Raw genomic sequence first — 12,780 nt, 5'->3', positions numbered from 1 at the left:
GTGGTTGTGGTGCACGGGCTTAGTTGCTCTGTGGCATGTGGGATCTTCCTGGCCCGGGGATTGAACCTGTGTCCCCTGCATTGGCAGGGGGATTCTTAACCACTGAACCACCAGGGGAGTCCCTGTTGAACTAAATTCTTTAAGGAGATGAAAAGTACTTCCTCACAATTAAATGTTGGCCAAGCCCATGCTATTCAAATATCATAAAGCCTGATAGCTAATATCTTTTTAATCTAAAGCTAAGATTATACTTTATTTCTCTAATGTAAACCTTAATTTGTCTCATTCTTTCATTCCTCTTGCAGTTCTGCAAATGTCAGGTAATCAGACTGGTTGGGTATTTTGGAATGGGAATGCCATACTCTCACATTCCTTCCCCCTCCCCCAATTTGTTTTTAAAAACCTCATTTAAATAGACTTATAGAGTCATGTATTAAATCACTACCTCTCAAGTCTGAACAGTTGCAAAGTACCAGACTTTCTTTGGCCTGCTATTAAAGCTCTTTTGTACTCTGGCCACTGGCAATAGCTTTTACTTCTTCTCCTATAAAAATTTTGGTGTGCTGTAATATGTCACAAATGATATATCCCATTGTTGTGAAAAAGACTGATGGACTTTGGAGTTAAATCAGTGTGTATTTAATATAGTAGCTTTCCCTGCCCTACCCATATATGACTGTTGAATATGTTCAAATACAATGAAAAGAGAAGGAAAAATTTCCACCCCTCGTTGAGAAACACATAGCGTTTTGCTTGTAGGCCTTCGCTAGGTTTGATTGCTTGATAGAGGAGATTTACAGCTCAGGTGGTCAAAGTATAGGCCTTGCTATTATATTTTTTAGTGCCTTTTGAATTCAGAGTCCAGTTTTAATGTAAATTCCAATATAGTAGGAAGGCCAGGGGAAGCAGTGAAGGGATTTTGTCATAAAAGAGAGACCATAATTATCCATAACTATATAATGATGAGTATGTGGTTCAGACAGTTGCAATGAAAGTATGAGTGGAAGTTACCCCAGACTAGCATCTCTTTTTCTACTGGCATCTCTGAGACTATAGGGTGAGCAAAGGCAGGTGAGTTTCAGATGCAGTCACGCAGCATCACTCAGTGTTATTGTGCAGTTATTAAACCAACCATTGGACTTATTTCATGTTGTTTCTATTCCATTTATTTGTTTATTTATTTCATTTATTTTATTTATTTATTTATTTATTTATTTATTTATTTATTTATTATCTGCACCCTGCAGCTTGTGGGATCTTAATTCCCTGAACCCTTGCCCCAGCAGTGAAAGTGCCGAGTCCTAACCACTGGACTGCCAGGGAATCCCCAATTCCTCTTCTTAAAATGTGTTTGTTTTTGGTTTTGTTTGTTTGTTTTAAATGGGCTTGCATTCACCAAGGTTCTTCTGCACTAAAAAAGCTAGCTCTAAAATTAATTGAGCTGATGTCAAATTCTTAGAGATTACAGAAAGGTAGTTTCTTCTCAAAGTAGAACTTCCTGAATTGCTAGTCAAATATAATTTGACAGTGTAACACTAAGGGATAGCAGGTACTTCATTTCATCCCTTAGGTTCCAAGACCACTGTCTTCAATTTTCCTGAAATTCTAAAAGCCCTGTGTGTGGTGTATGTGTGTGTGTTGTTTTTTCCTTATTATAAACGTATTATGTGTGTATTATAGACAATTTAAAAATATACAGGTGTATAAAGTAAAAGATATGAACGCACCTCTCTTCTTAATCCCACTTCCCAAAAGAAATCACTGTAAACCAACTTAGTTTTGTGCATAGACACGTATATATCTATATCTATAAAAATGTAATTTCGTAAAAAAACCATAGCATACTTATTCTTCTTCATTACTTTTAGTTAATTATACATTGTGAACATATTTCCATGATAGTAGATCTAATTTTTCTGTATCCCATTCCTTTGGACAATGGATTTCCCTATCCCCTCACTGATGGACTTAGGTTTGTTGGCTTTTTTTTGTGGGGCGGGGCGCAGGTTGTTTTTTGCAGCTAATGGTAATATAGTGAGCATCCTTGTGTATATCTTTGCCCACTTGTGTAAAGAATGCCTATAGGATAGTTTCCTAGTGTTTATATTCCTAGGTCAGAGGGTGTGTACTTTTAAAATCTTGATGTATGTTGTCAAATAACCCTTCAAATAATAAGTTTGTAAGCCTGCTACCAGCATATAAGGGTTCATTTTTCCTACATCTTCAAAAATATAGTTGCTTGCTTATGATTCAGAAACATGAATTGTAAACTATGTCTCAAGACTATTTTATATTATCTCTGATTTATGGCTTCTGCAAATAGCCTGCAAAAATAATGCTTTTTGTGTTTTCCTTTTATTGTCGCCAAACCTGTTCAGATATGGAATGTGCTATCAAGACAAGGCAATCCCTTTTTCACTAGTATAGGTGTAAAATGTATTTTAAGCAATTTACTTTATCATTCATTTCCAAATACTTCTCTTCTTGAATATTGCTTATATGACTAGTCAGTTCACAATATTCACTTCAAAAGCTTGCTCTTTCAGGTTGGAGTTCAAGGGACAGCTGTTGAACCTCTCATTCTCTTTGCTGAAGTTTACATGTGATCACTTTTGAAATACCCCTTGAGTTTACTGAGCACCTAACGCTGATTATAATGGTGATTGAACAATAAGGCATATTAAAGAAAACTTTATTAATCCCAACATGTTAACTGAATCTGAGCTTTATTTATCTGTTGTTTGCTTGCTTGCAGGTGGATTCACCTATGAACTTGAAGCATCCCCATGACTTAGTCATATTAATGAGACAAGAAACAACTGTTAACTACCTCAAAGAATTGGAGGTGAGGCAACTGGATGTGTGATATGCAGCTGATATCTGTTGCGTTTCACAGGTGCTATTGTATTCAAAGAACAATTAAAGCTTATTATTTCTTAATTCTTCTGACTTTTATAGGAATATTCTACTTTTAGATCGTGATGGTTTTGTTTGTTTTTGTTTTGTTTTAATTAATTAATTATTGGCTGTGTTGGGTGTTCGTTGCTGCTCACAGGCTTTCTCTAGTTTCTCTTTGTTGCAGTGCATGGGCTTCTCAGTGAGGTGGCTTCTCTTGTTTCAGAGCACGGGCTCGAGGCACACCGGCTTCAGTAGTTGCAGCACATGAGCTCAGTAGTTGTGGCTCTCAGGCTCTAGAGCACAGGCTCAGTAGTTGTGGTGCACAGGCTTAGCTGTTCTGTGGCATGTGGGATCTTCCTGGACTAGGGCTTGAACCCATGTCCCCTGCATTGGCAGGAGGATTCTTAACCACTGCGCCACCAGGGAAGTTCTGTTTGTTTGTTTTTAAATCCGAATGCCATTTGAGCAATAGCAAGAGAAACATGCTACTGGAGCTTGGGTTTTATTCCTCATTCTTGGTTTAGTGTATCCTTGAACAGAGTTTCCATGTATAAATCTTTCCATCAAGTGTGAAGAGGAATTATCTCAGGATATTCTTGGAAGGAGAGTTTGGGTAAAATATCAAAAGGAAGAATAGTTTGGATACCTCAAAAATATAATTTTGTTAATTTCCAGGTAGTAAAAACTAGGGTCTTGGTATTTTGTGTTCTTATGATTGAGGTGAGACGCATTCATCACTTTGCATCTTGAAAACTTTTTTTGTAATTTTTATTTTATATTGGAGTGGAGTTAATTAACAATGTTGTGTTAGTTTCAGGTGTACAGCAAAGTGATGATTCAATTATATATATATACATGTATCTATTCTTTTTTCAAATTCTTTTCCCACACCTTGAAAACTTGATATTTATTAGTGCTAATAAAATCTGACCTTTTTATTTCTGTCATTGATTTTCATAAACTGATTTTCTTCTTAGTAGCAAACAGTATTAACTATTTGAAAAATAGTTTCTTTTTTCCTCTTATAAAACCTCTTCTTACAAGTTACAGTGTAAACTGAATCCAAATTTTAAGGAAACTTTAAGTTGCAGAAAAAGTAACCCAGTTTGCAAAATGAGATTTAGAGAATTACTGGAATAATAAGAGTAGAATCAGAGTCTTTGAGAGCTAGAAGGAATCATAAAGGTCATCTTCATTTTAGAGGCAAGGAAACAATTAGACCTAAAGACAGCAAATTGCCTGATTTCACAAAACAAGTTATGGCAGAACCAGAGGCAAACGCCTTATCTCTTGGCTTAAACCAGAGATAAAATCAGGTAGCCACTCATTTTTTAGTTATGAAGAAGTTCTGAGTTTCACGTATATAAATTCAAACTGTCATATTTATCAACAGCAGTAGTTATAATTATATACTTTTTAAATATCTATAAATTAAGAAGGAGGAGCTTTTAGCACATATTAACCAGCTGTATGTAGGTAGTAGCACTTCAGGAATATTTATAAAACTTGAACACCTCACCATTTTTTAAATAGTATCTCACCTTGTTCCTACCAGTTTTGTCAGTTATAAATTTGGAAATGTTGATTTTCATGAGTACTAGGAAAAAGACAATAGATATATTTATAGGGCTTCATACTTGGAAACTTCAAACTTGAACACAGTGTTCAGAAAGATACAGTGGTACAGAAAATAGTTTTTATTTTCAGATGCATAGACAACCTCGTATATGTTTATTGTTATCTCTCTTTCTAGGCGGCAGTGTTATTTAACATAAAAGGAGACTTGGAGTAAGTGTAGGGGGAAAATGCCATCTACCAAGTCATTGAAAATGCAAATAAAAAATATTGACTCCACCAATTTTTGGTTAAGGTAGTGTAATATACTTAGTAATTAGTTTATACTTCTGTTTCATATACACAGCAATGACAGATAAAAAACAAAATAGAAATCAAAATACAGTGTGGGTCAGGCCTAAACACAACATGAACATCTCCATAGACCAGAAATGGAACAAAAACATTGTCAAGAATGTAGCTGAAACTATTAACCTGCTGGTCTCAAAGGCCAGGAACAGGCTCTGGTGTCTGATGATTCATCTCTGTGGAGTAAAGAGGATGACAATATTTCATGCAAGATAAAGGAAGATAACCAAATTTACTGCTGCTTGCAGACTAGGGTGGAGTGTGAAAAGAGTCTGGTGGGGGGAAAAAAAAAGGCAGGAAGACAAAACAAAACCTAATGACCAAAAAACAAACCATCCAGTGGATCAGTAATTGAATCTTCAATTTCCTGAACACCATTTCAGGGCAGAATATTACTTTGGGGTAGAAGCTCTAAAATTATGTGATCTGATTTTAGACTTGGGATCTGGATAGAATCTGGAAACAACTACAAAGCTGTTAGACACAGGAGATGGTCATGGAGTAGCTGGGAAGAGACAAGACAGACAGAGATGGAGAGAGGGTGAAGGATGATTCCAAGATTTTTGACCCGAGCAGTGTTGAATGGAGGTGATGTTAGCTGAGATAGGGAAGACTGAAGGAGGTGTAGACGGGGGAGGAGTTTAGCTTTGGTACATTATGTTTGAGATACTAATAAGTATTAGACATCTCAGTAGAGACATTGAATGAGGAGTTGGTTCTTCTACTGTGGACTCCTGGATAAAGGTCTAAGCTAGAGATATAAATTTGTTATTCATTGACGTAGACATAAAGCCATGAGACTAGATAATACAGTTTATCTACAAAGTTGTGACAACTGGAGGAACTTCTTAGATACCAGAAGACAGTGGAGGAATAGCATCAAAGTGTTAAGTCTAGAATTTTGTATTCTTTTAAATATAATATTTTATATTCTCTTAAACCATCATTGAAGAGTGAGGACAAAGCAGTCTTTTGACATACACAGACAGTTTACTACCCACAGACCTTCACTTAAAACAAAAAAATTAAAGATATACTTCTGCAAGAAGAAAAGTAAATCCAGTGGAAGTGCATTGGATGTGTAATGGTGAGTAAAAACATTGAGGAAAAAGTTGCTAAAGTTATTTATTTATTTTCTGTGTTTAAAAGGTAAAACTAAATAAAATTACCAGTCTGTAGGTGGGTTGGGGCATGCTCAATGGTTAATTAAAGCATGTTAACTCTTTTATTATGTTCAGGAGGCAAAAATAACTGAAGAAATTAAAATCCTGTTGGAAAATTTATAGGCATACATATTAAAAATTTAAGAGTATTGCCACCTTTCAGAAGTCCTGCCAAAAGAAATATAAATCTAATCAAATCACAGTATAGTTTGCTTTTCAGTATAATTGGGTTTTTTTGGTTATTTTATATATTCTGTGTATTTAAAAGATTATTCTAAGAAGGGGTCTGTAGGCTTCATCAGACTGCCAAAGAAGTCTATTACATGAAAAAGTTAAGAACCCTTGGATCCTGCTGTTAATATTCAGGAAATACAGAGGACAGAGGACCATGTGAAACCTGTGGGATGCAGTCAGTAAAGCCTTGTAGACTAATAAACTCTATAGCTTCCCAATTTCTTTTACAAATAAATAACAAGGATTAAAAAAAGGAAATAGAGGGATAACCAGAAGATTAAAAGAGACTTAAGAGACAGATCAACCAGTTGCCGTGTGTGTGGACGTTATTGGACCTCAAACAAATTGTATTTTAAAATAAAGAGGGAAGAAGCAGTTGGGAATGAACACAGACTAGATATTTGATATTAAAAAATTACTGTTTTTTGTGTATGATAATGGTGTTGTGGTATTAGTTTTTAAAAAAAAAAGAATCTTTCGTGGGACTTCCATGGTGGTCCATTGGTTAAGAATCCGCCTTCCAGTGCAGGGAACTAAGACCCCACATGCCCCAGGGCGATGGAGCCCGCGCCACACACAACAACTAGAGAAGAAGCCCGCGTGCTGCAACAAAGGGCTCAAATGCTGCAACTAAGACCCAATACAGCCAAATAAAGAACTAAATAAAAATAAATTTTTTAAAAAAAGAATCTTTCAGAATCATACTGAAATATTTACTGGTGAAAAACTTAACCAAAAAAAAAAGGGCAATACCAAAAATAATATAATGCAATCTGTAGTTTTCAAACCTACAAACAAAGAGAAGATGTGGCGGGGCGGGGTGGGGGGGTGGGGGAGGATATAGAAAGTGCAGCAAGCACGTGACAGGCAGGAAATGAGAAAAAAGCAGCAAGGAAGTAGCAAGATGAACAGAACACCCAAAATAATATGGTTGAAATAAATCCAATCAGCAATCACAATAAATATAAACAGATTAAACTCACTGATTAAAACTTGGCCTATCAGATTGGATGTCTTACGTAGTCTAGCTGTATAGTGCATATGAGAAATACACCTATAACAGCTTGGATATTGCTGTTCTCAGTACCTGAGGGAAAAGAAAGAACATGGTGAAGCATACACTGACTCTAAAAGTGCTTCCCTCTAGAAGGATCAGAGGGTGCTTCTCATGTTACATTGGCCACGTCTGAGTCCAGCAGAACAGTGATGTAGAATTCTCTTATAAGGAGGGGCACAAATTTGTTAATAGTAATACAGTCTTACCCCAGTAATTGTAACAAGATAACATTTCATACCCATCAGATTGACATAAATTAAAAAGTAGAACAAAGCCAAATGTTGGTAACTTTATGGGAAGATGGATATTATCATAATCTGTTGGGAGAATTCTAGGTTTAATAACCACTTTGAAGAGCAGATTGATAGTGACTGAATGAACTGAAAATGTGTATTCCATTTAACCCCATATTTCCCCCAATGGAAGTCTGACACATTGGTAGGTTTATAAGAATATTATAGCACACTTAATAGCAAAAATATTTAAAAAGAAGCAACCTATACAGCAACTTCCCATAACAAAGGGAGATCAACTCAATGATGGGTGATGCTTTAGATGGCCAGGACAGGGAGGGTGGGAGGGAGTCTCAAGAGGGAGGGGATATGGGGATATATGTATAAATACAGCTGATTCACTTTGGTGTACCTCAAAAGCTGGTACAAAAGTGTAAAGCAATTATATTCCAATAAAGAGATTAAAAAAATGCAAAAAAAAAAAAAAAAAAAGAAGCAACCTAAAGGTTTACAGGAAAATACATTTTTATCCATCCATTAAAATGAAAAATTTAGAGCTATACCGACCAATGTAGATAAATCTCAAAAACATAATATTAAGTTTAAAAAAAGAAAGTTGTAGAATGATACATAGAGTATGATACTATTTATATAAAATTTTAAAACTGCTTGCAAAGCAATGCTATATGTTGATTTTGGAGATAAAACTGTAGGTATATATAAAGTATTTTAAAAGAATAAGGGCAATATAGTAATATTTTATAAAAATATACATGAAAATAATGCCTAAAACAGGATAGTGATAACTTTTGTTTTTTTAATTATTCATTCATTCATTCATTCATTTATTCTCTTGGCTGTGCCACGTGACTTGTGGGATCTTAGTTCCTTAGGGATTGAACCCAGGCCTTCAGCAGTGAGAGCGCTGAATCCTAACCACTGGACTACCAGGGAATTCCAGGATAGTGGTTACTTTTGGAAGGGAGAGGGATTTCAAAGGCAGTTAAGAGGGGCTTCAGCTATTTTTTTTTTCTTTTATAAAGATTTGGAGTATGGCAAAATGTTAAGATAGGTAGGGTGGTAGAAACATGGCTGTTATGTAATTCTTCTGTATGTGGGGAAAAAAAGGTCAGTGGCAGGAATTCCCCTGGAACACTAGTTACTCCAGGTGGTACTGTCAGCGTGCTAGGTGTCTTGAATAACTGAAATATGACATGTTTGGACAATTCAGGGTACTTCTAATTGCTGAGCCATTCTGCGCCAGGGAAGTTAAGTTCATAGAAGTAGCTTTACGGATAGTCAGAGATCATATCATAAGCCACTTGTGTGCCGGTATTGTACAAGTCATGTTCTTTTACTTTCTGTATATGGACACTTGTTTCAAGAAGCTTATTTATGTCAACTGAGGTAACCAAGGGCATATTCAGAATCCTCTGACTTGTTCATCACGTTAAATTCTCCTTTCTCTTACATGGTATCTAGGTTGAAATATTAGAAAACGCCATCATGTTCTTATTTTCTTCTAAACAGAAGCAATTAGTCGCTCAAAAAATTCACATAGAAGAGAATGAGGACAGAGATACAGGACTGGAACAGAGACATAATAAAGAGGATCCAGACTGCATCAAAGCCAAGGTGCCCTTAGGGGACCTAGATCTGTATGATGGCACATACATAACTTTGGAGAGCAAAGATATCAGGTAAAGAAATTCTCTTTCCAAGAATAAAAGTACGTCTTCCTGAACAGACCTTTCTCAAGTCAAAGCTTCAATCACTGATGACTTTACTGAGAATTGAAAGTTCCACGTATACACTAGGTATAAAATTCTTATAAGTCAATTAAGTATATTTAATACCATAGTAGAAAATTGAACAATTTATGGTTTAAAAATGCAAATGGCCAGTAAACGTGGAAAAAATATCTCAGTGATGATCAAATAAATGCAGCTGTCAAATTGGAAAAAAATATTTAAAAATCAATAACTGGTAAAAAATGTGGAAAAACTGTATATAGAAGTGTAAATTGGTTTAACATTTCTAGAAAGAGTTTAGCAGTGTTGTATTCGCTTTTGAAAAGTCCACAGTCTTGATGGTTTGTGACTTACCTACTATTTTCTCCCTTACTCTTGATTTATCTCCTCTAAGTTGAACTCTCAAAATATTTTGCTCTAGTAACAGCTGTATGAAAAAGGTATGCATGTTGACTGATATTGGTTGTAAAGTGAGATGCTTTGAGAGTATTTTTCAGTTAGGGAAAAATTGGACATTTTCTTCACTTTTCATTCATTCATTACTTCTTGCCTCTTGATTTTAGCCCTGAAGATTATATAGACACAGAATCTCCTGTCCCTCCAGACCCTGAACAGCCTGATTGTACTAAAATTCTAGAACTTCCATATAGCATACACGCTTTTCAGCACTTGCGAGTAAGTAGAGAAATTTGGGGGGTTTTTCTTGTTTTTATTTTTTTTTCTTGAATCTCTTGCTTATACATACTCCTTTCTTCTCTCCTTCCAAACAGCTTTACAACTTAACAAACATCTATTTCTTAAAATTACTTCAAAATAAATGCTGTGAGATACCAAATTACTTGTGATTTTTTTATGTCTTATAATCTCCTTTTTCTGTTTTTATCAATTTTTTCGTCTTCTCTTCAGGGTGTACAAGAGAGAGTTAATCTTTCTGCGCCTCTACTACCTAAAGAAGATCCAATCTTCACGTATTTATCTAAACGATTAGGAAGGAGTATAGATGATATAGGTCACCTTATTCATGAAGGCCTACAGAAGGTAAGTCATCAGTGACTTAAAGAGCCCGGAGACTCTGTGCACAGAAGATATTTTTCTTTCAGAAAATACCTACCTAGCATGTTTTTGTTTAGAGAGTGATTTTAAATCATGATTACAGTAATACAAACTGTATAGTTCAAAGTTAGGCAGAAGCATTGATAATCCAGTCCCCTTTACCAGGACAAGATGCTGAAAAGTTTTATTTAAACTAATTCACAAACAAACAAACAAAAACAAATTATAAACTAACATAAGCAGCAGGGCTAGATTATATATTTTGAGTGTGAAAGAACATTAACAGTGTTTTTGATATATGTCTACACACAGTAAATACATAGATTATCACTCTGAGCAGGAAAAAGAATCACCGCCAACAATAAAATCATCACGTCCTTTTAAGGGAATGTCTACTTTTTTTTTTTTTAAATCTTTGCTAAGTTTTTATTTATTTATTTAGTTATTTTATTGGCTGTGTTGGGTCTTTTTTGCTGTGCACGGGCTTTCTTTTAGTTGCAGTGAGTGGGGGCTACTCTTCGTTGTGGTGCGCGGGCTTCTCATTGCCATGGCTTCTCTTGTTGCAGAGCACAGGCTCTAGGCACGTGGGCTTCAGTAGTTGCAGCACATGGGCTCAATAGTTGTGGCTCACGGGCTCTAAAGCACAGGCTCAATAGTTGTGGTGCACGGGCTTAGTTGTTCCGCGGCATGTGAGATCTTCCTGGAGCAGGAATCAATCCCGTGTCCCCTGCATTGGCAGGCGGATTCTTAACCACTGCGCCACCTAGGAAGCCCAGGGAATGTCTACTTTTAAAAAAATGAAATGGGGAATTATGTAAAAGGACCTAAGAATTTAAAGGTACCACTTGGGATAATATGTGGGAATTTAGAAAATAGTTTTTGCTCTTCTCTATGCCTAAGGAGATTCGTAAAATGCAGGCCAGTTTCTAAGCAGTGTTATAGTGGTATTAAGTAAAATGTGTAATTGTAACATTTATATACAGTTTACCCAGATATATAATACATTTATATGTTTATTCAGATACATTATATATTATAGGATTTTTTTGTAGCTAAGTTACCTTCTTCATCTTGTTTTTCTGAAGGTAATGTAAAATACTGCATCCCCAGAATTGATGAGTAATAAAGGAAAAGTGGTCTGGGGTTTAAGATCTCCTTCAGAGAATTGTTAGTTGAAAGTAGATCATAGCGGTAAGTCCTCTATAGAAAATTAAAACAGGGTAATTAGGTGGCTACTTTAGATTGAGCATTTGGGGTTATCCTCTCTGGAAAGATGAAATTTCAGTTGATACCTAATGACAAGAGGGAAGCAAAAGTCAAAGATCAAGGAAGAGAATTCTAGGCTGAGGCAAAGGCCCTGAAGCCGTAATGAACTTCGTAGAATATTAGTCAGCTCAGGCTGCCATCACAAAATACCACAAATTATGTGGCTCAAACAACAGACATCTGTTTCTCACAGTTCTGGAGGCTGGAAAGTCCAAGATCATGTTGCTGGCTGATTCAGTTCCTGGTGAGGACTCTCTTCCTGGCCTGTAGTCCTCACATGGCTTCTTCTCTGTGTACATGGGGAGAGAGGGAGGGAGAGAAGCAGAGATAAATCTTCCCCTTGTAAGGGGCTGCCCCATTGGATTTTTAACCTTTATCACCTCTTCAGGGACCCTATCTGCAGATATAGTCACATTGGGGGTTAGAACGTCCATATATGAAAGGTGAGAGAGACAAACATTCAGTCTGTAACAAGTGTTATGTGATTAAACTCAGGTCAGTATGGCTGGGGCCTGGTGAGCAAAGGGGAGGATAATAGGGAAGGAAGCCAAAGAAGTAGGCCAGGGCCAGACTGTGTAGGGCTCTGAGAGCCAAAGTTAGGACTCTGAGTTTTATTCCAGGTGTGCTGAAAAGCTAGAGCAGAGGAGTGACATAATTAATGTTTTTTAAAGTACACTCTCAAATTTATGTGGAGAAATGACTAAAGGAGGCCAAAATTGTTAATAGACCATTAGAAGGCTAGTGTAGTAATTCAAGAGAGAGGTGAAGATAGTTTGGACTAGAATGGTTAGTAGAAATAAAGGGACTTAAACTATTTCAGGGAATGTTTAGAAGTTTATAAGCTGGTTAATTAGATGTGGAATGAGAGAAAAAGAGGAATCGAGGATAATTCCTTAATTTTTGGCTTGAGCAACTTGAAGAAGCAGCAGAGTTGGGGCAAGAGAAGAGAAGATAGAGTTCTATTTTGGTCAGGTTAAATCTGAAATACCTGTATGGGTCTGGAATTCCAGTAGAGGTAGAGCTGGGTATATAGGTAGAGAATAGTTGTTAAATAGGGAGTATTTGTAGTCATGGGATTGCATAAGGTCATCTGGAGAAGAGTAAAGTTTGAGAAGAGGTCCTGGGTCCTCCTACATTATCTATCAAGTAGAGGGGGAAGGGCCAGCAGAAGAGATCCAAAAGGATGTCCAGAAGTATGTGGT

The 12,780-nt window shown here is 36.3% G+C and overlaps 1 protein-coding gene across 7 annotated transcripts in view; it reads left to right on the top strand.

The window, feature by feature from the left end:
* Window positions 1-12,780, top strand: part of TTC17 (tetratricopeptide repeat domain 17) — a 134,696-nt gene that overhangs the window by 21,046 nt on the left and 100,870 nt on the right. For 6 of the 7 annotated variants that reach the window (XR_009047438.1, XM_057695006.1, XM_057695005.1 and 3 more), the window contains exons 2-5: window positions 2,756-2,845; window positions 9,039-9,208; window positions 9,823-9,934; window positions 10,166-10,297. Coding sequence is in view for 6 of the 7 variants with exons in the window: in XM_057695006.1 (XP_057550989.1) it covers window positions 2,756-2,845; window positions 9,039-9,208; window positions 9,823-9,934; window positions 10,166-10,297 (504 nt within the window). In the remaining variant the exon portion in view is untranslated. Of the gene's footprint in view, window positions 1-2,580; window positions 2,660-2,755; window positions 2,846-9,038; window positions 9,209-9,822; window positions 9,935-10,165; window positions 10,298-12,780 lie in introns of those variants that run through there. The other variant, XM_057695007.1, reaches the window with a different exon arrangement.

Source organism: Hippopotamus amphibius, chromosome 9 (genome assembly GCF_030028045.1).
Source record: "Hippopotamus amphibius kiboko isolate mHipAmp2 chromosome 9, mHipAmp2.hap2, whole genome shotgun sequence".
NCBI classification, from domain to species: Eukaryota; Metazoa; Chordata; class Mammalia; order Artiodactyla; family Hippopotamidae; genus Hippopotamus; species Hippopotamus amphibius.
Note: the sequence above shows the minus strand (reverse complement) of the source record. Positions and strands in the feature narration are given on the sequence as shown.